General features: G+C 40.0%; 5 protein-coding genes across 5 annotated transcripts in view; all 5 read left to right on the top strand.

The window, feature by feature from the left end:
- The first annotated feature begins 1,234 nt into the window (after positions 1-1,234).
- On the top strand, positions 1,235-4,584 carry gdf10b (growth differentiation factor 10b). The gene is made up of 3 exons (XM_084938189.1): positions 1,235-1,765; positions 3,100-4,010; positions 4,222-4,584. The coding sequence occupies exons 1-3, from the start codon at positions 1,504-1,506 to the stop codon at positions 4,411-4,413; spliced, it is 1,365 nt and encodes a 454-aa protein (XP_084794315.1). The 5' UTR covers positions 1,235-1,503; the 3' UTR covers positions 4,414-4,584.
- Positions 4,585-7,566: 2,982 nt separating this feature from the next.
- gdf2 (growth differentiation factor 2) lies at positions 7,567-11,809 on the top strand. The gene is made up of 2 exons (XM_084938190.1): positions 7,567-8,814; positions 9,553-11,809. The coding sequence occupies exons 1-2, from the start codon at positions 8,370-8,372 to the stop codon at positions 10,470-10,472; spliced, it is 1,365 nt and encodes a 454-aa protein (XP_084794316.1). The 5' UTR covers positions 7,567-8,369; the 3' UTR covers positions 10,473-11,809.
- Positions 11,810-14,045: 2,236 nt separating this feature from the next.
- On the top strand, positions 14,046-18,759 carry irbpl (interphotoreceptor retinoid-binding protein like). The gene has a single exon (XM_084938191.1). The coding sequence runs from the start codon at positions 14,107-14,109 to the stop codon at positions 16,885-16,887; it is 2,781 nt and encodes a 926-aa protein (XP_084794317.1). The 5' UTR covers positions 14,046-14,106; the 3' UTR covers positions 16,888-18,759.
- Positions 18,760-19,116: 357 nt separating this feature from the next.
- Positions 19,117-22,569, top strand: rbp3 (retinol binding protein 3). Its single transcript, XM_084938192.1, has 4 exons — positions 19,117-20,407; positions 20,565-20,755; positions 21,028-21,170; positions 21,752-22,569. The coding sequence occupies exons 1-4, from the start codon at positions 19,214-19,216 to the stop codon at positions 22,084-22,086; spliced, it is 1,863 nt and encodes a 620-aa protein (XP_084794318.1). The 5' UTR covers positions 19,117-19,213; the 3' UTR covers positions 22,087-22,569.
- A 1,957-nt stretch (positions 22,570-24,526) lies between these two features.
- antxr1c (ANTXR cell adhesion molecule 1c) overlaps positions 24,527-25,909 on the top strand; it is a 38,127-nt gene continuing 36,744 nt past the window's right edge. Inside the window, exon 1 of the mRNA XM_084938193.1 lies at positions 24,527-25,200. Coding sequence (XP_084794319.1) covers positions 25,040-25,200 — 161 coding nt within the window. The 5' untranslated portion in view covers positions 24,527-25,039. The remainder of the gene's footprint in view (positions 25,201-25,909) is intronic.

Raw genomic sequence — 25,909 nt, forward strand, 5'->3', positions numbered from 1 at the left:
AATCTGCAGCAGATCCACAGTCTTGAGGGGTGATCATCTGCCTCAAGCAGTTGTTGTTTGAAGCAAGCAAAAATCCCAAGAGGTCTTGGGGTTTTGACCCTTTTCAAGACTTTTTACCTTTTCTGTGCTGTAATGGTGGAGTCATCCAAGAAATTCCTTCAGGCAAACTTCAAAGGGAAGGAGAAATGAAGAAGGTGTTGTTGCAGCATCTTTTATTGCCTCTCCTTTGTTTGAGTATAAACTGCTTGCAAAATGGGTAATGGCTTGCAGATAGTTAGAGTACAGAAGTTAATTACATGGTCATTATTGAATTGTAATAATGGGCAATGTTTAAAGAGTGACATGGACGATATATGAATATGATGGGATGACTTGTAAGCCAGGATCAGTGCGCGTTTGGCTTGACTGTAGAGTGCAGATGAAAACATGGACATGTATTCACGGTCTGCGCAATACAGCTGAAGGAAGTACCTTAAAGCTGCATTCTCGCTAATGACCACCAGACCTCTAATTGCAGAAAAAGTCCAGGTTTATTTAAATCTCATCCCTGCTTCTCAGTTTATTTATGACCACAGTAAACATTTTCCTGATGAGTTTATAGTTTTGATCACTAGTTCTAAGTCCCACTTAATACAGCATGATGATCATTTTTGTAAACTATTGTTTGATGGGGGTATTTTGCTTTCTTCGGTTTGTCAGTCAGATTGAGGCTGATGATGTCAGTTGTTTTTTTCAAGTTAAAGCATCAGAAGTTGAGAAATCTGTCTGATGTCACAGTAACAATATGTATATGTTTTATTTACATTTTAAAGGCTTAACCAGTCCTAATGGTGACACCACAAAAGGTGTAGACCTGCAGTATACTGGTAATCCGTCCAGGGTGTGCATCACCTTTTGCCCTGTCACAGGTGGGATAGGTTCCTGATTTGGTTAAGTGGTAAAGAAAATTGATGGATGGATGAGTTTTAGTTGGATTTTCAAAGTAGTCTTCCAGTGCAGCATGATAAAACAAAATTATTATTATACTCCATTATAATTATTTTTTAAACGCCCTCATAAAACTCTCAGTGATAGAGCAGAATGATGTTCAGCATGTAGTCCTTAGTGTGGATGCATTTTCTGTCAGAGTTCACTGTCTTAAGAAGTTTTGGATTGTGAAGCCTGTCAGTGCTCATGAGCACTTCACATAATGGGCTGCATGGCTCTCGTTGGCTGCGCGCTCTGAGGCGTCACCATCTGTCATCCTGCAGCAGCAGCGTCTGTGCGGATCTCCTCCCATTGTAGAAACAGCTGTAGACCATGAACCGTGGAGTTCGGATCTGACACGGATAACCTGGGCATTGATTTGAAGTCTGGGTGGGCAGCAAACTGGCAGGACTAGAAAGAGATTTTTACAAAAAAAAAAAAAAACCCAAAAAATTAATTTATTATTAAAAATAGACAAATAAATAATTGTATTGATTGAAAATAATTTTAATAGAATCTGCTTCCACATCAGCTACGATGGAGAACCGGATTTTTTACACCCTGTGTTTACTGGCGGTCCTGGAGTCCAGCTGGAGTTACTTTCAATCTGAAGGTCTGGAAAGAGCCGTGCGTCAAGGTGCCGAAGTCTCTCCGGCTGCAGAGCAGCGCGTCTTTGCGCAAGAAAGCGCGAACCGAGACATGGTCACCATCAACATGTTCAAAGTGTACGAGAAGTACAGTAAAGAGCCGCAGAGCCAGAAGGAAGGGAACACCGTGAGAAGTTTTAAAGCTCTTCCGAGTGAGTGACAACACCTATATTTGTTTAAGTTCACCGATAAATAGGTCAGAGCAGAGCCGCGCGTGGTTTTGTTTAACAAGATTTTCATGCGTAAAACTACAAAGTAAATATTCAGTTATACATTTTTATTGGATGACGTTAATTATTTGGTAAATATGTTAAAATGTTTTAGCACAAATTGAAGCAGGTTTGTTGTTGCTGATATCATAATTACTGTAGTCGAACACTAAGTCAGCGCATTAATGCAATTGGTCGAATTGCAAAAAAGGGGGGAAATTACAGAAGCAACAAAACTAATAATGTGTGGATCTGGATACCAACATGTATGTATTTATCTTTGACATGTCCTTAAATAAAAGTGCAGTTCTCTCACTGTAGGGTTAATTTCATTTTTGTTTCACCAAATATTAACTTAAAAAAATAGAGGAGGAAAAAAATGTCCAAATTAAACTTAAGTAGATAAGATAAGAGACTAAAAGATCTGAATTACTTTTAATCTTTCAAATTTTAACTTTTCATTTCTTTATCCTAAGCATCCTCAGCACAGGTGTTTTGTCAATCGCCCAGCAGACCTCGATTCCCTTTGTGCCAAACGTCTTCACCTCTGTCTCTGCTGTGATTTACTGAACTCAGAAAACTTTATGTCTCAAACACTGTTGTTTCCCCAGTAGCTGTAACAGCTTAGGTGTCAGACAAGAGCCCATTATCACACTCAGACACCGCATAAAGCCTCAGAGGAGCTCTTTCTGCTATAAGCATTTCCATATGTCAATGATAGACCTGCTGGTCCGACCCAATGTTTGTCTTTCAGGCTGCGGTGGAAGTGCAGGAGACAAGATTTGAACTTCAATAGTGTAGCTTTCGAGGGTGAGGTTTTTTGGTCATGCACGAGGCAGGCATTTAACCGTGCCGTGCTTAATGTTTTCCATGCTGCTGCTGCTGCTGCTTATGTCCGTCAGATGTGTTGAGCAACATTTTGCGAGTGATATATTGACATTGTTACTGAGTTGAATCAAACGTGCCAGCGTGACATGATAAAGGAGTTGCAAAGAAGAGAAGGGGAAAGGGTCAAGGCAGCAGTGCAATCACTTCACTCATCTTTATTGTTCATTTCAGAGAGAGGTGCTCCCTCAGGGCTGTAGCATCTGTTCAGCAAAAGATCTGTATAGCTGAGCTCATCACATCACTGTTTATGTGTGTATTTCCTGTATTCGGATCATAAAAAGCACTGTGCGCGGGATGAAAATGTTTTTCTCTCAGACATTTTGTAACCTGAAGAACTTTTTCTTTCCAAGCTTTTCATTTGTCTCCTGATTCCTTTTCATATTCCCCAGGAGTCTCACAGGGCAGAGACATGTTCCAGTTCAACCTGTCCTCAATCCAAAACGCCGAGCTCATCCTCTCCGCCTCTTTTCACTTCCTCTACAAGAGGCCCCGCCACCACCAGAGACCGGCGTGGCGTTTCCGAATGCCTCGCCACCTGTCTGGAGGCATCCAGCATCCCGATCCTGCTCATTCGCGGCTCCTCTTCTATGGGTCGTCCCTAAACTCGGCTTTTCTGACGCCTCTGGGAAACGTAACTCTGTCTCCTTTCAAGAAAAGCTCTTGGCAAACGCAGGACGTAACTGCAGTGCTGAAACATGCCAGAGATGTCAAAGAGCTTGTGGTCATGGTGGAGTTTGATATGGGATTTGGGGGGGCTCGAGTACAGCAGAGGAGCCCTCATGGCCAAGAACGCCTCTCACCAGCCAACCTGCCGTATATCTTGGTGTATGCCGACGATCGAGCTATAGATGAACCAAACAGCGTGGCCATGTCACTACAGAGGTATGGGCCTTTTCCAGCAGGGGATGACTCATCCGCCTCAATGTCAGCCTCGAGGATTCGGAGGGAGCTTCATCTACAGATCCAAACCAACGACATACCGGAGGCGCACTTCAATAACCTGAAGAACCACGAACTGTGGCAGAGCACATATTTCCCAGCAAAAGCAAAAACTGTGGTCAAAACGGGAAGAAAGCAGGGCCTGGTAAGCAGCGAGGGCCTGAGCAAGCCACAAGTGCTGAGCTTTGATGAGAGGACGATGAAGAAGGCCAGGAGGAGACAGTGGAGTGAACCCAGGGTTTGCTCCAGGCGCTACCTCAGGGTAGACTTTGCAGACATCGGCTGGAGCGAGTGGGTGTTGGCACCAAAGGCTTTTGATGCCTACTACTGCGCTGGGACCTGTGGATTCCCCATGCCTAAAGTAAGACATGAAAACCTTCTTATTGTCACTCCAACCATTAGCTGATTTTTTATTTCAGTCAGTAGAATACTTCATTATTTTACCAAATCCACAAGTAGAAAAACTATTAAAACTATTATAAAAACATGACTTTAACTTTATTTTAAGGGTTAGGAAAGTTCTCTTGTTATTGTACTAATAATCAGTCCTTTACAACTCCTTACTTCCTCAGGTGGCACGTCCTTCCAATCACGCCACTATCCAGAGCATTGTCAGAGCTGTGGGAATTGTCCCTGGTGTGCCTGAGCCATGTTGTGTTCCAGACAAGATGAGCCCCCTCAGCGTCCTTTACCTGGATCCAAGCAGGAACATGGTGCTAAAGGTTTACCCAAACATGTCTGTGGATACATGCGCCTGCCGGTAGGGCCACTGCATGAGCCGCTGGAAACTGTGATCAATGAAGATAGGAGACAATGAATACAAAGAAAGTGTAGACTCAGCGCGTAACAGGAAGCTCGTGTCAGATGGAAGAACAGTTGTAGAGAGAAACAGTGAGAATAACTGATACATACAGAATTTTCTTCCGAGATCTTGGCCTTGTTTCGTGTCTGCCAGGATTGGACATTGCCTTAAGTATTTTTCTGCTTGTCTAACAGTGTTCATAGATGCCTTTCATCCAAGTTTATTTTCTGAAAATGCTTGGGTGCCCTTAAAGAAACACGTGTTTGTATTACTTTTAATCTACAAGTTCCTGCAAGTAGATCAAGTTCCCACTGATCCTTAAAAAGCTTTTTTATTTATTTATTTGAAGCAGTTTATCAAGTTTTTTCTCTGTTTCAGTTTTTAGAAGGATGTTGTTTTACCATCACTTTGGACTCAGACTTAACTGGACTTGGTTTGGGAATCTGCTCAGACTCAAAAAAGGCTGAATTTCAGCAGCTAATCAAATGTTCTGAACTGTGGTCAAACTGATAAGAAGAACTTTGGACACAGATGCTACACGGCAGCATATTCATATTCTCTGTTACTCAGCATTTGTCATGGAAATCATTACACACGAACATTAAGTGGTACTTAGCGAGTTAAGCCCATTATCATGCATGAGAGGTCATATCTTCTTCAAACTATATCTCAGCAACTATTTGTTTATATCTTGTATATAATGAGTGTATTTTGCCATACGGTGACTGTTAATGCATTGAAAGCAGGGTTAAGCCCGTTCACCAATCACACATAACCAATGCACTGCTGCCACCTGCTGTGCATTTTGTTCAGTTGAAAGGATGTCAAACTTGGACGACTTTCTGTACTTCCCGTGTTTATTCACTGCTTCCTTTAAACACTAAAACATTATTTATCCATAAAGACATGTACAGTTTTTAATGTGTACAGTAATGAAAGTAGATTTCCACAGTAACTAAAGGAGATATTGCTAAACTGTAATCAAATATTAATGGGATGTGCTGATGTGTGCTTTAATAGACCACAGACTTGGTGTATGCTTGGTGTAAAAATAAACTGAATTGTACATACTGTCAAAAACACTTGTTAACGTAGGTTTTTATGTATTAAAGTATGTATACCTAACCATAACATGCAGTACTTTATACACACTGTACCTCTTGTCATGTAACATTAAATTTCATATATAAAGATGGAGGGAAAAAATTAATCATTTCACTTTAGAGGAAGTGCAAAATTGTTCACCTTCATTTTATAAATACTTATTTCCTGAGGATGATAATGCTTGAATCATATACCTTAATAATCAGCAGATGTCAGTCCAGTTTAAAACCTACTACAGACTTTGGATGAATATGCTCTCAACACTACTAACATCATCAAATGAGGAAATATATTTTGAGGTAATGGTTTCCATGTCTCCAGTAGATTTCCAGACACTTAAAGAACCAGTGCCAAAGGGTATTTGTGCTGACCTGAGACACTTTTGTGAACTTTTCCTTTAATTTCCAACTTTGCTGATGTTTTATTCAGCAAATTGGGACATTGGGTCTGATCTGTAGGTTTACTGATTTTATTTAATTTTATCTAATTTATTTAGAAAGAGGGACAATACATATTAATGAACATTTTAACAAATGGCTAATTTCCATCTGCAGACCCTCTGGCAGGTTACAGGTTTTTGTGTTTTTTTAAATAGTGGCAGGTTAGTGCTTTTTAGTTATGAATGCTAGTCTACATGACCTGTAAATACATTTGATTAAAAAAAGTTTTGTGTTTGTTTTTGTTTGGTACTTTATATAAACCGCTGTGATATATAAGTCACTATTGATGATAACCACAATCCCAGCTCCAAATCCCAACCCTGCTGTCTGGAGACAAGAAAAAAGTATTTAAAAATACATTTTATTTTATTTTATCCCCTAATTGCCAATAATTGGGAGAATAATTTTTTTAAAAAAAGCACTTTTTGATAGCATAGTGTTACAATTAGACTCATCACCAGTGATGACTTAAACTTCAAATTGTTAATGTAATGTATGTTTTGAAGATTCAGAGTAGCTGTCACAGGGCAGGAGTCACTTGTATGAAGCTACAGAGAATATCACCACATAACAGAAACAAACGTAGACCTCATGGAGACTATTAAGGTCTTTAATCTAACTGTTTTTATTGTCTAAAAATGTTTTTATTCAGGTTGGAGACTGATTTGCTACCTGATGAGAAAAGAATTTGGAACAAACATGCAGCATACTGACAAACGCCTGACCTTGAAAACAAAGCTTGGGCCAAAACATATTGCTGGTATGTCACATGATCAAGTCCTCACTACCCTAAAACATTTTTATTATTTCTCTTTTCTTTTCACAAGTTCATCCAACTGATCAGGTGACTGCACTTTAGATCATATTAAAGTTTTCTCAGCGTGTTTGTTTTCCTTCTGCATGCCTACACTGTTTGCTGTACCCATGCCAGTACATTTGCTCCTCGTCTTTCATCACTGATGGACTCCATAGAGCAGACCTCTTAAGACCATGAAAGGGCCACAGCGAAACCATTTTATGAAACCCAGTGTGAACCAAGTAATAAGAGACTGAATGATTGAGAAGAAGAAGAAGAAAGAAATTCCAGTATAGGTTGGATGTAAGCCAACGTCCCCAGACTCACTGGCTTGTGGTTTGGGCTCAACCAGTTCGTCAACATTCTTCCATATGCTGCTTTGCGTCTGGTTCTTCTTCACACCGAAGAAGTGCACAACAAGAGATACAGTCACACACTTTTTTTAAGATTAGTCCACAACATATAGAACTTGCCTGATATGCAATCTCTTATTTTATTTTTGTAGTATCTGTACTTTTACAGTAATGCATTACTGCTATTAAATCTCTCCAAAACTTCACATAGGGTCACATCTCATTGTTAGTTTCTTTCATTTTATGAAAGAGTTTCCATTGAGACAAGAAACTCAACATAAATACATTTTGAAATCAAACACAGATTATATTATTAATATTTTATCAGTATAAATATGATTGTAGCATATATGTCTGTACATACTCTATCACCTCCTTAATGTTGGGACAATCTGAATGAAACAAACACAATCGCACATACAGTGATTATTAATATCTATATGTTTAAAAAGAAACAATCCAAATTCTTTGGCTTTTCGTGTACCGGTATATTATGTTAATTTCATCATCCCCCTGTGAATATGATGTTATGCTCTCCATTGTGTTTGTGTTGCCTGTACATAACTTAATCACCAAAATGTGTATCCTCAGTGGACTCTGTGGGACTAGCAAAAGTTTAACATGAGTATAATGGTTGTAAATAATGGGATTATTAGGTCATTGTAAAGAACTTTTGCATTTGCAAAAACAAGTAGTGTTTGAGCAATAGGCTAGAGGCTAGCAACATGCCAGAGATGTGAAATGTGAAATATACACACTGATAGGATTGGTTGGATCCTGCTGCCTAATTAGAAATTTAATAAAAACATGAACATTTCTTGACATTTTGACCACAGCACTAAAACCACGAGAGCTACAATGCTAATCTAGCTACAGATTTTAACAAGCAAGGCTGTTACGCCTTCAAGCTGACATTTTATCACTTTTTCTTTCTTTCTTTTCTTTTTCTTTTTCTTTTGGCTGGTTTCGTTATGAAGCCACATCCGAGTTGGGGAAAGTAATTTTATAAATGTCTGTTTTTCAGTAACCTCGCACTTTCCAGCACCCCCTTCATTATCCCTGTCAACTGTTTACAGTGTCTTCATTAGCAGACACCCCTCTAATGATAACAAAGCTTTAAAGAAGGCATCAGCTGCAGTGATAAGCATGGCCAAGCTACTATTTTGGTTGACACAAGTCCCCCTGTTTACTCTGGGAGCATGGGAGCGGACACCAGGAGTCTGATATGTGTACTGAGAATTGCCATTTTCAAAATTTGCCACAGCAAAGTCTGTTTTCGCGCAGGGGAGACGGTGAAGTTCTCACCAGTTTAGTCACATTCAAAATGCAGCTCTCCAGAAGCTCCCTGTTCCAGGTGTGTTTAAGTCTGGTGGCTACCATTGGTTCCTGCCACTGTAAACCTATCAACAATGACATCAGAAGGAACATGGAGGAACTCTACTCTCAGCTCTCAGAGGACCTTCTGGAAGAGGAAGAGACAAATTCGAGGATGGAGAACCTCCTGGGAACCATGAAGGAGGGTTTTCTGAGACAGCTCAACTTGTCAGACGTTCCTCAGGAGCACAGCAAGATCATCCCCCCTCAGTTCATGATGGAACTGTACAACAAGTATGCCTCGGACACCTCGGCAGCCCCTCAGTCTGATGTCATACGAAGCTTCACTGTGCAAGGTATCTGAATTGGATTTAACTGGACACAGCAAAAGTACACTCTGAGTTACATGTAGCTGATGGCAGAGGGACATTCATGGATCATGAAAATGAGTCTTGTTTATTCCAGTATTCCAAATCAAGACTCATATCTGGAAAAGCCACCTTGAGAAATGCACATTTGTGTTATATCTGGTTTAGATCTTTGCAGCTAACACAGGTAATACAGGTTTCCCTCTTCAGAGCTACAACTAGCTGATAAATCCACATTGCTATTTTTTTGTTGTTTCTTGAAATGTTCAGCTGGGGTAATATTAACATTTCCTAGCATATATGAGCTGAAACTTCTTAGAAGTAGAGAAATATTTACTTCTAAGCCCTCATCAGTGGCTTTTCCTTTGCTATTACATGATTTTATATATTCTGGTGAAGATGCAGGATGTAAAGTACCAACGAAAGTATCCCCAGATGATTTCCTTTGATTGATTAGCCAATGAGAACTACACATCAGTTTCTGTATTATGGTTACTGCCTGTGTGGTCTTTGGATCTCTAGTGTTCGTAAACTGTTTTTGGTCTCGACAGACAGATATTGAATCTATCAAATATCATAATATTGTCAATGTTAGGGTACTATTTCAGCAGAAAGACTCGGATTTCACTTCTGACTGTAATAGGTACACAGTCCGTGGCCGACCATGACAATCCCTGCTGCTGTTTCAGATCTATCAGTGATCAGGGTGTTTTTTCTCTTTGACAGATTTTACTCTCTCTATGACGAATGGGACAAAGTCAAAGTACAGGCTGCAGTTCAACATCAGCATCCCCAGCCATGAAAAGATCACAACTGCTGAGCTGCAGCTTTTCTTCTTCCCAAACTTCAGGCCAAGAGTCACCTCCCACAGTTTCAAGATCATGGTTAAAGTCTATGAAGTCGATACAAACAACTTCACATCCTCGGCCCAACTGCTGGTGGGCAAAGAGGTGGCAGGCTCTCAGAGCACATGGACAACGTTTGATGTGACCACGGCTATTCAGAGCTGGATCAAGTCAGGCCCTGCACCAGCTGTTTTTGACGTAGCGGTGGATATGAAAGATTGTGGGGATTCTGGAAGCGGGGCGGCAGGGGCCAGCTGTTTAAACATGAGCGTGTCCGTCGGCGATAATACCTCCGCGGCTTTGATTGTCTTCTCAAATGACCTTAGTAACAGGAGGAGGGAGATGAAGAAGGAACTAAGAGAGATGATCCTTCATGAAGAAGAAACCATCCTACATTCAGGGGCTGACTGGAACAGAGGATATCAGCTACCAAACGAGATCCCTGATTCTCAGCACCCACAGAGAACAAAAAGAAGAGCACCGAGGGAATACTGCCGGCGGACCTCGCTCAAGGTCAACTTTAAAGACATTGGCTGGGACAGCTGGATTGTGGCGCCTCGGGAATATGATGCCTTTGAATGTCGCGGCCAGTGTTACCATCCACTGACGGATGAGTCATCTCCATCAAAACACGCCCTTATCCAGACGCTGATGAACATCAGGGACCCCAAGAAGGCCAACATGGCATGCTGCGTCCCAATCCAACTTGACCCCATCACAGTCATGTATCAGGAGAATGGGCGCATCACTATAAGATATCTGTATGAAGAGATGAAGGTAGCAGAGTGTGGCTGCAGGTAGTTTGCCCTTAACTTAGCAAAGGTAATGATCATGCTAAATTTAAATTTTATTCCATTTAGTTCAATGTTCAAGGATAACAGGTCATATGGCAACTTTCATGCCCTGTATTGGTCCAAAAGGTTGTAAAATATTTTTTTGTTTTTTTTTAAAGTCTTTTCTATTAATTCTACTGATTTTTTTTTATTGATCTGTTGATTCAACTGATATATGCACATGACTTATATGTAGAAAAAAGTTCAGTAGCAAACTATGGCTTCATGTGGGAGTTAAACGCCACCCTCCCTCGTGGAGGTTCATAATAAACGCGCACCACCTGTATTTAGCTTTAAGTTCTCCATATTATTTTATTCTTACCGTGAAAAAAGCTGTGATTAGCTCTTCTAGACTAGAAGGGGTATTTCTAATCTATCATTGTGGACTAGAATTCTCTACAGCGTGAAAAGAGATGTCATACAAGGTACAGGAGTCTGTGCTCAAAATATCTCCCATCCCTAGGTTCAATTTTAAGTTAAGCTAGGAAGAAGCTAAACTTCAAGACAAGAACTTTTCTAGCAAATATTCTAAATAAATGAATACTAAGGAATAAAGAATTGCTCTAAACTATGCACATATTTTTTGTCAGAAGTAAGGTCCTATGCATAATTGATGAAAAAAACAAAACAAAACTGGCAATCACTTAAATTAATACCCCAATGCTAACAGCATGACAGACTTGCTGCTTTTGAGAGTTCATTGTAAGATATGCGTGACGGTTTGTCAGACCAACAGAATAGTGGAAGAGCAAAGGAAAGGGACACATTTTGCATTTATTGTATTTAATTCTCATTATGTGTACATTAAAGGTTTTCCCTGTATGTGTGGAGTACATAATAAAAAGCATGTAGAAAGCAAAGTTAAACAAGTTTACTATTACAGGTAAAACAGGTATAATTATTGTTTGTAATAAGCTGGTGAAACATAAATTCACATATAATCACTGCTCATTTGCTGATATAACACATCTGTATATTGATATTGTATGTATAAATTATTTATATTGATATATATCTGGTATTAGTCTGTAAATTATTAACAATGCATTCATTGACAGCATAAACATGCCCACCATGGGCTACTACAGAGGGGCAGAAGAAAAAAATTGATAGGTGTGTATCTGTACTTATGATCCCTGAGAGAAAGAAATTACAGAAAAATGTATATTTAAAAGAAATAATAATTATTAGAATATTTGCTCTCAGTGTGCAGATTTTTACTCTCCTATATGTAGCATGATGTCATCATTTTGTTTCTAAGGCATTCCAACCCTGAAATTAATAAAAATTCTTGGGCTCTTCTCAGCCAGAAGTCTCCTTTTTGACTTACTCACCTCCTCACCTGTTATTGATATTTATGGCCAATAAATGAAATGCTGTGAGTGTCAACAGGGCACAGTTTGTCCACTAGAGGGCACTCTGCCACTTCCCTTTTGGCAACATCCGTGAGTCTGGAAAACCACAAGCACATCAACCAGCTGACCTGACCGTAGCTGTCCAGTGCATGAATTAATTAATATGTTCCTAAAACAACTGTAAACAAATACATATAACAAATGTCAGGGAAATCTGTCTTTTACATGCATATGAAAGGAAAAAACAGCCAAAATATCAGATTTTTAATCATCAAATATCACCATTGCTCCTAAAAATCCGATATCAATTGGACTCAAAACACAAGATACAGTTGGGGAGACTGGCTGATCCACAAAGACAATTAGTCATTAGGTACTGAAACAGCTGCTATACAGTGGAAGACTAATAAGATGATTAGAGGCAGGTGATGAAGTAAGAAATATCACAGTTATTCACATTGTGCAATGCTGACTTTTTATTGCACAGAGTAATAGCGTTACAAAAAAGCCTGTATAATGTCTCCATGAATGCTATTTTCCAAAAGTCCACAAATTATAGAAAACAACAAAGAGAAAGAGAAAGTAAGGTTCTACATTTTAATGTAATCGTGGAAAAATGACTGTATAAACTAATGACTATGTGGAAAAAACAATTAGTTATCCCCCTTACACACACTCATCATACAGTAATCTATACTGTCAGCTGTGTAAATATTAAATGTCAGTGACATAGTCTTATCTGAGTTCGACCCACCATGTTGAAATCAATGAGGGGACAAGTTTGTGCAAACACTTCCATGTCCTGTAGCACTAAATTGATCTTGTTTTAAAATAACATCAGTGTCGGGGTCAGAATTCCTGTTTCCTGAGAACCAAGGAAAAAGCTCCATTAGTTTTTGCTTCATAACAGTGTGTTCCTTCAATCACCAACAGCATGGGACAACAGAGCCTTTAAGTCTCTGCTTCTACTGTTTAATATTATCATTTAAGAACAGCGATTAGAACAGCCATGAAAGGCAACATGAAATGGACACTGATGATTCTTGTGTTTGTTCATTCCTGAATGTGTGTTGGGAACTCAGCTCTAAATCTTGCTGACATTAATACGTTTTGTTGCGGGACTATCACAGCTAACATCTTAACTCTTACGCCACTTCATTTCTACAGTCTACTTTCTGAATCAGTAATTCAAGAATGTTAACCCTTAGGTATTTTATTATCAGCGAAAATGATATAATCTGTTCTTTTATTTGACACAAAGTGACAACATCAGGAAGTATTCAGTGTTTCAAAGTTCTCGATAAGCACCCTGGGAATTGGATGAGACTGGGATTTGTTATGTAAGGTATGAGGCCGTAATACAGGCTAAGACGTTAAGATTAGCAAGTCTAGTATTTGGAATAAGCTCATGTCTGGCACTATTAGTTGTGAGCTGGTCTTATGATGTCTTGCTGTTTAAATCTGAGTAAACGATGGAAAGTTACCAGCTATCAATTTTCTATTATATCCAAACTTTTCCTTGTTGTGAAAATAAGGCATTCAATAGACATAAAACTCAACTGTTTGTTCCTTTATTCAAAGTGTGGGTGTTACACACACTTTGAATTAAGGAACTTGTTACCCAGTTCTGATCCTGGATGTGTTTTAAGAAGGCTTTGTCTGTAAACTGTGTAATCATGTCACCAGTGAAATGACCCAGACATGACCCCCTAAAGCTACCAACAGCACCAAAATACACCACCATAAGCTTTCGTAACAGGCAAGGAAGAAAGAGGGAACAAGGAGTGGGAGTGTTTCAGTTGGGGCTTTGGCACAAATCAGTGCAGCCTCATTTATCACCTTTTTAGTACTGAGTATTCCACGGGGAGAATTTGGTAAATGATGCAGACTGTAATAGAAAAATAAATAGAAAAATAATAAACAGTAAACTGTCTTTCAGTTACAAGTGTTAAAACTAGAGGTACCAGAACCCAAACCTCTATTACATTTGTGTCAAAAACAGTGAGAAACTGTACCTCCCATTTATCATTTTTCATTCTGTCTGCTATTGTCTGCAGGCTGAAGCACCACATATAATGCGATTAAAGGTTTATTGTAGACAAAAGCCTCTTATGTTGATGTTGCTGCCCAAAAAACCTTTGACAATGACATATTCCTTCCAGTGAAATCCACAGTCTCTGAACACAAATCAACTAACACAACCCAGAAAAAGCAAAGACGGAGGTGGTTCTCTTTCTATCAGCGTTGATGAAGATATTAGAGATGGCGCATACGACAGTGCCACTTCTGTTGATGTTTTTTCTATGTACTCTATCCAGCAACCCGTCATTCCAGCCTGCTCTAGTATTAGAAATGGCCAAGATTCTTTTGGAAAACTACTGCTTCCCTGAGAACCTGGTTGGGATGCAAGAGGCCATCCAACAAGCTATCAACAGTGGAGAAATCCTACAGATTTCAGATAGGAAGACCCTGGCAACTGTGCTCACAGCTGGAGTACAAGGAGCACTGAATGATCCTCGGTTGACCATTTCCTATGAGCCTAATTTTGTCCCAGTGATGCCACCAACTCTGTCATCTCTTCCAAAAGAACAGCTGATCCGGCTGGTGAAAAACTCTGTCAAGGCGGATATCTTGGAAAACAATGTTGGCTATCTACGGATAGATCGGATCATTGGGGAGGAAACAGCAGTAAAGTTTGGCTCGCAGCTCATGGGAAATATCTGGGATAATATTGCTCACACATCCTCACTAATCTTTGACCTAAGGTACAGCACAGCTGGAGAGCTCTCTGGAGTTCCTTTTATTATCTCCTATTTCTCAGACCCTGAATCCATTATTCATATTGACACTGTATATGACAGGCCTTCAAATTCAACCAGGGAACTATGGACCATCCCATCTATAGTGGGGGAAAGGTATGGAAAGAAAAAAGATGTCATTATTTTGACCAGTAGATGCACAACGGGGGCTGCTGAGGCAGTGGCGTATGCTCTAAAAAACCTAAGGAGGGCCATCACAGTTGGAGAAAAGTCTGCTGGTGGGTCGGTGAAAGTCCAAAAAATTAGGATTGCTCAGTCGAAGTTCTACATAACAGTTCCTGTGGCAAGATCTGTCAGCCCAATTACAGGTCAGAGCTGGGAGGTCACTGGTGTTTCTCCAAATGTCCACATCATTGCCAAGGAAGCTGTTGCAAAAGCCAAATCACTTCTGGCTATAAGGAATTCTATTCCAAAAGTTGTCCAAAGAATCTCTGACAAAATCGACCGGTTCTACACGTTTACTGAAAGAGTTCCAGCTCTTCTTCAATTCTTGGAATCTACAGACTTCGTGTCTGTCGTATCTGAAGAGGGTCTAGCAATCAGACTCAACCAAGTGCTCCAGACTGTGTCTGAAGATCCCAGACTGACAATCAAATACATGCCAGAATATGCAGCCAATGTAGAGGAAGGCCATGAACATGACAAAGTTCCAGATGATCCTGGACTATTAACGGAATACATTGATACATTGCTCAAAGTGGAAATTCTCCCAGGCAACACTGGTTATGTCCGCTTTGACAGGTTTGTCAAGTCATCTGCTAAATTAGAAGAGGTCATGGCTAAAAAGGTATGGGTACCCCTCAAAGATACTGCTAACTTGATTATTGATTTGCGCTATAACACCGGTGGATCCTCTACCTCTCTAGCCATTATTTTGTCTTATCTACAGGACACATCACAGAAGCAACACTTTTTTACAATATATGACCGAATTCAGAATAGTACAACAGAACACAACACTTTGCCTAAAATTACAGGACCAGTGTATGGCTCAAAGCGGGAGATTTACGTGTTAACCAGTTATTACACAGCAAGTGTTGGTGAAGAGTTTGCTTATCTGATACAGTCATTACATCGTGGCACAGTCATTGGGGAAATAACATCTGGTACCCTGATGCACTCAAAGACCTTTAAAATAGAGGGGACCACTATTGCCATCACTGTTCCTTTCATAAACTTTATCGACAACAATGGAGAATTCTGGCTGGGAGGTGGGGTGGTACCTGATGCCATTGTGCTTGCTGAAGAAGCAGTGGACCATGTTCATGAGATTGCTGAATTTCACAAAGGACTAAATTCCCTCATACAAGGAGCTGGAGATTTGTTAGAAGATCACTACGCAATCCATGAAGTTGCGCTAAAGGTTAGCAAGGTGCTGGTAAGTAAATGGGCTGACGGATTATATCGCTCGGTGGTTGACTTTGAGTCTTTGGCATCACAGCTGACAGCAGATCTCCAAGAGACTTCAGGTGATCACCGACTGCATGTTTTCCACTGTGAGGTTGAGCCTGAGTCACTTCATGAACTCCCAAAGATTCCTACAGCAGAGGAAGTGGGCTATATAATTGATGCTCTTTTTAAAATTGAGCTTCTACCAGGTAACATTGGCTATTTAAGGTTTGATATGATGGCAGACATAGAAGTGGTAAAAGCCATCGGGCCGCATCTCATAAAATCTGTTTGGAGCAAGATAATAAATACAGATGCCCTCATAATTGATATGAGGTACAACAGTGGTGGTTATTCAACCGCGATTCCACTTTTGTGTAGTTATTTCTTTGATGCAGAACCTCTACACCATCTTTACTCTGTTTTTGACCGAACAACAACCACAATGACAGAAGTCATGACAATTCCACAGGTGAGGGGTCAAAGATACGGATCCTCCAAGGAACTATTCATCTTGACCAGTCATATGACTGGGTCAGCAGCCGAAGTATTCACTTGCACAATGAAGGACCTAAATCGGGCCACAATTGTTGGCGAGCCAACAACTGGTGGGTCTTTATCAAGTAGAACCTATCAGATCAGAGACACTGTCCTGTATGCCTCCATTCCTAACCAAGCTGTTTTTAGTGCCGTCACTGGAAAAATGTGGAGCTTTTCGGGGGTTGAGCCCCATATTGCTGTCCAGGCAAATGAGGCTCTATCTGTAGCTCAGAAAATCCTAGAGTCAAGGTTGCTGAAGAGAGTGCAAGGTAAACAATAAAAATGCAACTAAAATGACTAGTTAATTAGTTTTTCTGCTTAGGCACCACTTCAATGTAAATGTGTGTGTTGTTGTGTTCCATGTGTAGCATGTGTGGCCTTGTAATTAGATGTTTTGTTTTGTTTTTTATTTAATTTCTTTGGCGTTTTACAGCAAAGTGCAGGGATGGCTCAATAGGTAGAGTGTTTGCCCCATGCACGCAAGGTTGCAGGTTCAAATCCACCAAATGGTCTCTACGCACTGCTCCTCGGTTGCTAGATTGGTAGCTACCCACTGAATGAATGGGCATGCTCACTCACTGAGCTAAACTGGCACCTAAAGCAATTTTATTTTAAGTCATGGGTGTCAAACTCATTTTAGTCAATGGGTACTTTCCTCAGATTGATTTTAGATCCAAAATTGTGGGCCAACTCAAGGAAGACAGTGGTTTTAGAGAATCTTGAAACTCATGGGGACCTTGATACTTTCAAAAGAACTGTCTGTGTTTCCAGCACTTTTCCCAAGGTTCCCACAGAGGCAGGCAACTGTTGGTCTTTAAAACAGTCAATAAGTAAAACAGCATAGGAGTGATCTTATATGCTGCACAAAAGGATCAGAGATCATTCAGAGGTCAGATCTTGCAAGAACAAGCAACTGCAATATAACAGAACAGTCTAAAGATCAAAATGGGGTAAAGCAACAAGTATATGCTGGAAATCTTCACATTTAGCACACCGTTCATTTACAAAACTGATGAACAGATTTGTCTCAGTTTCTCAACATTTCTTCAGCTCACTTTTATTACATGCACTGAAAATCACTGGATTTTTAAAGATCCAGCCCTCAAATAATATTACAGTACACTACAATAAAACTATAATAAAATTAAACTTTTTTGTTTTTACTTTTTCCATACATTTAAGATTGCTTAATCACAAGAAGATTTTATTTAAAAATTAGAAACTTTAATTAATTCTCTGCTGTTTTCACAATTGATATTGCAAAGATATTCAGTGGGACAGAGTTGACCAAATGGCATGTTTGACACCTGGATTTAAAGGCAGTGTATTTTAGTAGTTTAACAAAGAAGGTCTTCTATTATACCAAACTGTCATCAGTTGTTGGTTTGTTTTATATTTTTTTGGCATTAGGCTTCACGTAATCTAGTCTTTTTACTTTTTTCGAAGGCCTTTCAACAGGAACTCAACTTCACTTCAATATGAAATTTTAAGCTCCAAGAGCACTTGCTTGTTATTTCATTTAGAGAGACTTTGAGTAACTAAGTAGCACGAATTAGTATTTGATCTTATTACAGAAGGGAATGTATAAGCTGTGGACATTTTAACTGTGAAAAGCATGTGATAGCTGATGATTCCTTTACAATACATTTGCCCCATTTAAGTGTGAATATTGTGTAAGTAAAACAACTTCCAGTTATTCATAACATAGGAAAGGTTTTCGTATTTTTTCTTTCTTCTTTACTTGTTTTCTCTGTGTTACTCTTTAAAATTATCACATTTTAAATTGTATGTAGAATAATGTGGATATTCTTTCGACCCTGTCACGTGAAATCCCTGTTTGTTTTTTGTTTGAGTTTGCCTACTTGTTTTAGTGTACTTTTGCTTAGTTTACTGTAATAATGCTCTATTTTTTATTTTTATTTTTTTGTTTTGGTCTTTAACAAAAGAACAGTCCAGCAGAGGGAGCAAGTACCAAGCAAACAAACCTAAACTAGATCTCCCTCTTTAGTTTTCATTTGTGATGCTTTGCTGTTAAATGTGTATAATTTCTAAAAAATAATAAAGACTTAGGTGTTTCTCAGTTATTGATGGAACATTATTGATGGTGTATTCAGCATTTGCTGGGTTTTTAATGTTTTTACAGTTATTCTCCATTTCCATTGTTTTCCTTCTTCAAATATTATGTAAGATTTAAGATATAATGTTGACCCCCATTTGTATATTGTATTTGCAGGTAGTGACTTACCCAGGTCATATCTTCACTACCCTCAATGCCTTTCTTGACCTTTATCAATTATAAAACTGACCTTATTTGACACAGGAACCTTTCACTCCAGGATACATTGCGTAACTCTAGCACCAGTATCTTTAGCAGCACCTTGTATTACTACATCTACTTAGCTAGGTTGTTATTACCTTGCAGAAGCACTCAGGATAATGCGATTAGAGGTTTAATGTGGGATAAATCCTCTTATGAGTGTACTAACCAGAAACCTTGCAGCCAAAACAGTGCCATTTGACAGAAGACCTCTTTGGGGAAAGAGGTTTGGTTCAACAACGTGCGTTTTGTGTCTGCTCGCTTTTTTGTCAGGCTGAACTGGCAAAAAATGGCAAAGACTCTCATTCTGGTTGCATCTCTGCTAATTTTGGGAAATGTTTTCTTTAGCAATGCCTCCTTTCCCCCCAGTGTCATCGTAGACATAGCAACAATCATCTTGAACAATTACTGCTCACCAGAGAAGCTGGTGGGGATGAAGGATGCAATCGAAGCAGCCAGCAGCAACACAGGTATTCTCAACATGCCAGATGCCGAAACTCTGGCGAATGTCCTCAGCAGTGGGGTTCAGCACACAGTCAGTGACCCACGCCTGAAGGTCTCCTATGAGCCAAACTACGCTCCTGCAGTTCCCCCAAAGTTGCCTCCCCTGCCCCCTGAGCAGCTCATCGCAGTCATCCAGAACTCCATGAAGCTTGATATCCTGGAGGGCAACATTGGCTATCTGAGGATTGATCACATCCTTGGAGAAGAGGCAGTTGAAAAGGTTGGTCCTTTGCTTCTAGACCTTGTCTGGAGTAAAATCTTGCCTACATCTGCCCTGATCTTTGACTTGCGCTACACTGGCAGTGGGGAAGTCACTGGAATCCCCTACATTGTGTCTTACTTCACCGAAGCTGAGCCTCTGATTCACATCGATAGCATTTATGACCGTCCCTCGAACACCACCACTCCATTGTTTACTATGCCGGATCTGCTTGGGCAGAGATATGGTGCAACTAAATCCATCATTGTCCTAACCAGCAAAAACACCAAGGGCATTGCCGAAGATGTTGCCTACTGTCTTCAGAATCTGAAAAGGGCCACCATTGTTGGTGAGAAGACAGCGGGAGGCTCGGTGAAAATTGATAAATTTAAAGCTGGTGATTCTGACTTCTATGTCACTGTACCAACTGCTAAGTCTATCAACCCCATTACTGGCTCCACTTGGGAGGTCACAGGTGTCACCCCAGATGTGGAGGTAAATGCTGAGGATGCCCTTGCTACCGCTATCAAGATCATCAACCTCCGTGCCCAAGTTCCAGCAATCATTGAGGGATCAGCAACCCTGATCGCTGACAACTATGCCTTTGAAAATATTGGGTCAGATGTTGCAGAAAAGCTCAAAGAGCAGCTGGAAAGTGGCACGTACAATATGGTTGTCTCCAAGCAGAGTTTGGAATCGAAGTTGTCTGCTGATCTGCAGACCCTTTCTGGGGACAAGAGCCTGAAGACCACCAGCAACACTCCAGCCCTACCACCTATGGTAAGACACTCACACTTGAGTTTGTTATTTTGTTTCAGTTTGATGGACAAAAGTTCCTGTTAAGCAAATGAACTGGTGAGCTATTTAAAAAATAATGCATAGAAATATTGGTCACAATTATGATACATGTTAAGTTGGTGCCTGTTGCTTTCCACAGGATTATACCCCAGAAATGTACATCGAACTGATCAAAGTCTCCTTCCATACTGACGTATTTGAAAACAACATCGGCTATCTGCGTTTTGACATGTTTGGAGACTTTGAGGAGGTGAAGCCTATTGCCCAGGTTATTGTTGAACATGTCTGGAACAAAGTTCTCAACACTAATGCTTTGATCGTTGACCTCAGGTGAGTAATATTACTCAACATGACAGTCCAAGTTTCTATTAAAAACGTTCCTTGTGTCTAAATCAGTCATTAAAACTGCTATAGCTCAACAGTCTAGCTCTTAATAAAGTGGATTTGATCATTATTGAAGAATGTAGAATGCTTTTTCCTCAAATCGTCAGGTTGATGTCCAGAGATAGCCTAATGTGGGTTGACATCCATCAATAAAAAGAAATCACAAATGACCATTAAATTTAACTAAGAATCAAACCTTTCCATGAATGAATTTGCAGGAACAATCTCGGGGGGCCAACAACAGCCATCGCAGGCTTCTGTTCTTACTTTTTTGACGCGGACAAGCAGATTGTGTTGGACAAGCTTTACGACAGACCATCTGGAACCATCACAGAGCTCCAAACTCTGCAGGAACTCACCGGTAGTTAAAAAAAATCCAGTCTGTGTACTTTTTTGAATATGTGCAATAGATTTCAGTAGAAGACAGGTGTTTCAATAAGAATCTGGTAAAGATTCAAAACCAGAGCTGAAACGAGACGTTCATCTGGTATCCAGAAACTTGTCTCCAAATTGTTCCCATTGCTTCATTTATATATATTATTTATATATTCATTTATTTATATATATATTTATATTTGCAAGTCTGATGAAACAGTGATACGCAGATTTATGAACAGACAAAAAGGCACCTTTGCTTTTTAATACGAACAGACCAGCTGGCCCTGTGCTGGAGGTTGTAATGCTTTCTGAATTTAATACCAGTCTTTCAAAGTTATCTGCAGGGCAGCTGTGGTTAAAATATATCAAACTATTTTCTCATCTGTACCCTCACCTGGAACCCCACGATATAATCCAGCCTCTCTGGCATACAGTTATCCATATCCCTTTTCTACCAGCTTGTTATCATGCTCAAACTTAATCCTTTCCATTATCCAGAAATAACTTACTTCCCTTGTTTACTTGACTTTCAGCCATATCTCTATCTACCTTTCTCCTATTCAGGTGTACGGTATGGCTCCAAGAAAAGCGTAATCATCCTGACCAGTGGAGCTACTGCTGGTGCTGCAGAAGAGTTTGTTTACATCATGAAGAAGCTGGGCCGCGCCATGATCATTGGCGAAACTACAGCTGGGGCGTCCCACCCACCCAAGACCTTCCAGGTCGGCGAGACCAATATCTTCCTCAGCATCCCCACTGTTCACTCCGACAATTCTGCAGGGCCAGCCTGGGAGGGAGCCGGCATTGCACCTCACATTCCCGTCCCAGCTGATGCTGCCCTCGACACCGCCAAAGGCATATTCAACAAGCACCTCGCAGTTAAAGAAACAAAGTCCTGAACAAAGTCATAGGGGACACAATCACCTCTTTGTTTTGGCAGCCAAATAATCTCAAGAGTCTAGACTTGTTTAAGAAGTGAACAATGTAGGTTTTATGTAAAAAAATAAAGTATAATCTGTTGTTCATAACTAAGCCTTTTTAGTCTGTTCTTAAAGTAGAGCAAAGTTTTCTGTAGTTTTCATTTCTGTCAAATATTACTGTGCTGAGGTGGTTGAGAATGAATGGCTCTCAAAAGCCTATGCAATTCTTTGTGAAGTTAGTGTTTGTCAAAGACGTCTGGAAAAAACATCAACAAAACTTTGTAAAATTATAATTAGGAGCTCTGTATAATAATCAATTTGTTACTCTGATGAAGAAACCATCACATGTGATGTTCTTACTGTGGATACAACATGCATCGTTTTTCCACTATGTAGTGAACTTCGTGCCATGTGAACATTTCTGGGTTTTATCAGACACAATAAAAAACAAACTGAAATATATGACGGAGAGTGTCGTGCTCATTTTTTAAAGCATGACATACGATAAAATGTTTTTGCATCACTACAAAAGTTATTTCATTATTTTAACAGTATATTTGGTTTATTTTCATGTAATATGCAAGATTTACAGATTAAGGGAGAAAGAAGACTTTACTTGATGTGCAGATGGTGTTCAGTAGGTAGAGTGGTGGCTCCGTGATCGGAAGGTCGGGGGTTTGAATCCAGTGAACGGCTACCCCGAGGTACCCCTGAGCAAGGTACTGTCCCTACACACTGCACCCTGCAGAGAGGAATTTCCCCACGGGGATAAATAAAGTATATGTTATATGATGTTTAGCTCTGCAGAGCATTTAGTTTAAGGGATTATGTGCAGTTTTTCAGATGGTGTTTTTTTTCCTCAGTGATATTTCAGTTGGGAAGATTACACCATGTTATGTGAGAAACTGAAGAACTGTTTGCCTTGGATAGATAAGTGAGCACATGTTTTGAGCCTGGGGCCACGGGATTAATGGAAAAAAAAGAGACTGTCCAAGTGATGCAACAAGGCTGCTGTTTACTTTTCAGGAATCTATTTTTCTGCCTGGTTTTTGTACAAGTGACAGCATAATAGATCACAGCAAATATGGTTTTGGAAGAGGAAATATGAAAAGAGCCAGAAAACTAGGACTTTTTCCTGGCAATTACTACAAAAAATCAGTGTAAAAAGTGAACTGAAAGAACAAAACAACTAGATTAGATTTTGTCAGATTTTGTTAGCTACACTCAGCCTGAGCTGTCCTTCTGATGTACTCATTTCTAACTCTGTCCATTCTGGTCATTCTTAGCATCTCCAGCTTGGCCTTGTGTATTTTGGACAGTACCACCATCATCAAACCAGACATCATAGCAGGTGTCACATCCATCTTGTAAATCTTGCCGTTCACTCTTGCTGCTATCCTCCTGTCGCAAATCACTCCTGACACTTGTTTTGATCCACTCCACCCTGCCTGCATGCTCTTCTTCACTTCTCTCATGCACTGTCAGTTGATTTGGATAGTTGATCCCAGGTATTTCTACTCATCTACCTTCACTAACTCTACTCCTTTCAGCTTCACAGTTACATCTCTCTTCCTGTTTTCTGTCCTGTTTCTATTAACTGTCATTTCTCCTTTCTTTCAGATATTATTTGTTCAAGATGTTATCAGGGTAGCAGCTGATTCTGTCTTTCCTGGCATACACTTTTGTGCGTCAAAAACCCTTTGGTCATATTGGTATTTTGGAGCCACAAATGACCATATTTGATCATAGAGTGAATGATTACCTATTAGCTAATAAAAGCTCAGATGACAAGATGCATTCAAGCTCCAAAACTCAAAGAAAAGCTAAACAGGTTATTTATTCAAAACAAACCAAACCAAAGCAAAACACACATTTAAAAATAGGACGCCATAATTTCTAATTAAGTCATCATTTAAGTGTATTCATGGCTGTTCAAAATAATCGTACACCTATTTCTAAAAACATATTTTAGAAGAAAGAGATTACCTCATGTGATTGATGTATGGCAGCACTCATATGTGAGGGTTTGCTTTACCCTTTAAATGTGCCCTTCACCATATCTGCCACACTCATTACAGTCTCAGCCTCACTGAGTTGTAATTACTGTGGCTATTGCTGCTTATAGTTAACCATCAGCAGCATGCTGAAAGTAAACGAACAAATGAGGACAAAGTGCTAAAATGCTAGGCTCGGTAAATAAACGCGCTGGTGTGGCTTGAGGACGCAGTGCCACAGTGAATTTCATATACCTTGTATAATTGTAATGATATAAATTGTTGTCACCCATGCGCCGGTCTGCCACGTGAGGGAGGCGCAAAATGGGATGTTGACCCATTTTTTCTTCTTTTTTTTTTCTTTTTGCCTCCCTTCCTCTCTCCTCCTCAAGATGAAATTTGAAACCTGGGCCATTTCAGCCAAGTCTGTCCCCCGGGCTCTCAGTTCCTCCGGCTTCAAACACAGCTCTGCATCACCCAGCTCCATTTGGCTTCTTTAGAACTAAATCACTTTTGACACACTGACAGGAAAATATTATCCGTTTTTACGAACCACCCATTCAATTAACTTTTTATTTTTTGCAGTTTTTTTTTCTTTTCTCTTTCTTTTTTTTGCCTGTCAGTTGCATGTGGATTCAAAACTATCCGAAAAAGAGCCTGAAGACCACCAGCATTAAAAAAATAAAAATAAACCTCTCTGAGTCAAAACACTTCTCCTGCTGCAATCAAGCCGGGATGCGGGTGGTCCTGATTGCACACTGATCTCAAAATAGTTGAATCATTACCGGCATCCTTTCTTTTGTCTCGGTAGCATCCCTGCCTCTCCACTTAGAGTATTGTTTGTGGGATGTAAAGACCCGCTGAAGTACTTTGGCTTGTTTTGGCATTTTTTTCCCTCTCCATAAAGGAATTACGCTGTTTCGCCGGGAGGAGAGATTATGGCAAGATTTTTGTTGAACATAAGTCTCGTTTTGGTTTTGTTCGGATTATTTTTGCTCTCTTTTCCATCTGCAAGAGCCGAGCCGGGGCTGCTGGATGAAGAGGAGGAGGAGGAGAGCTCCTGCCAGGGTGCTTTTGACCTGTACTTCGTGCTTGATAAGTAAGTGGAGGTTGTTAGCAATACACCACAAATAAGCTAACTTTTTGTTGTTGTCAGAGGTTTTTTATTATTATTATATTTTAATATTCTTTTGAAGCATGTCATTCTCAAAGTGTGAACAAACTAGCCGCCGCTGTTTTAAGGAAAGGGGAATGATAGAAAAGTTTAACTTTTGACATAAAAAAAAGACTGAAAAAAGAAAAAAAAAGTCGGGCTCGAGAGCTTGCATTAGCCGATTAGCATCTGCGCGTGTGTGCGCGCGCGCGTGATGACGTTGGAGAGGAGGCTGACTGTCAGAGTTCAGGCTGCTGAATAAGCGAAAACACCGAGTGGGGTTTTGGAAGCAAATCCCGCGATATATGTTGGCTTAAATTGTTTAACCCTCGTCTTCTATATCTGGCAATTCGTTTTTATAAAGAAATAAAACTGTTTCCTTTATTCCCATCCATTCCGAAGGGATTTTTTTAATGTGACTGCTCACCGTTCGCTCTTTCATTTCCACTCTGTACGCCCACATAGGAAAAATGTTGTGGTTAAGTGACATCTTTGAACTGGACTTCAGCAGCTGGAGAGAAAATAAAATGTCAGAGAAACTTCTGGAGTGCCTGCCCTCTCTCTTGCTCGCTATTTTCTAACATGTCATTTTTTCTGCATTTACTTTGAAGACATGAACATGACTGTGATTCAGTTATATTCCGTTTATTTTAGA

The sequence above is a fragment of the Perissodus microlepis genome, chromosome 8 (assembly GCF_051167445.1).
Source record: "Perissodus microlepis isolate ML-2025 ecotype Zambia chromosome 8, ASM5116744v1, whole genome shotgun sequence".
NCBI lineage: Eukaryota > Metazoa > Chordata > Actinopteri > Cichliformes > Cichlidae > Perissodus > Perissodus microlepis.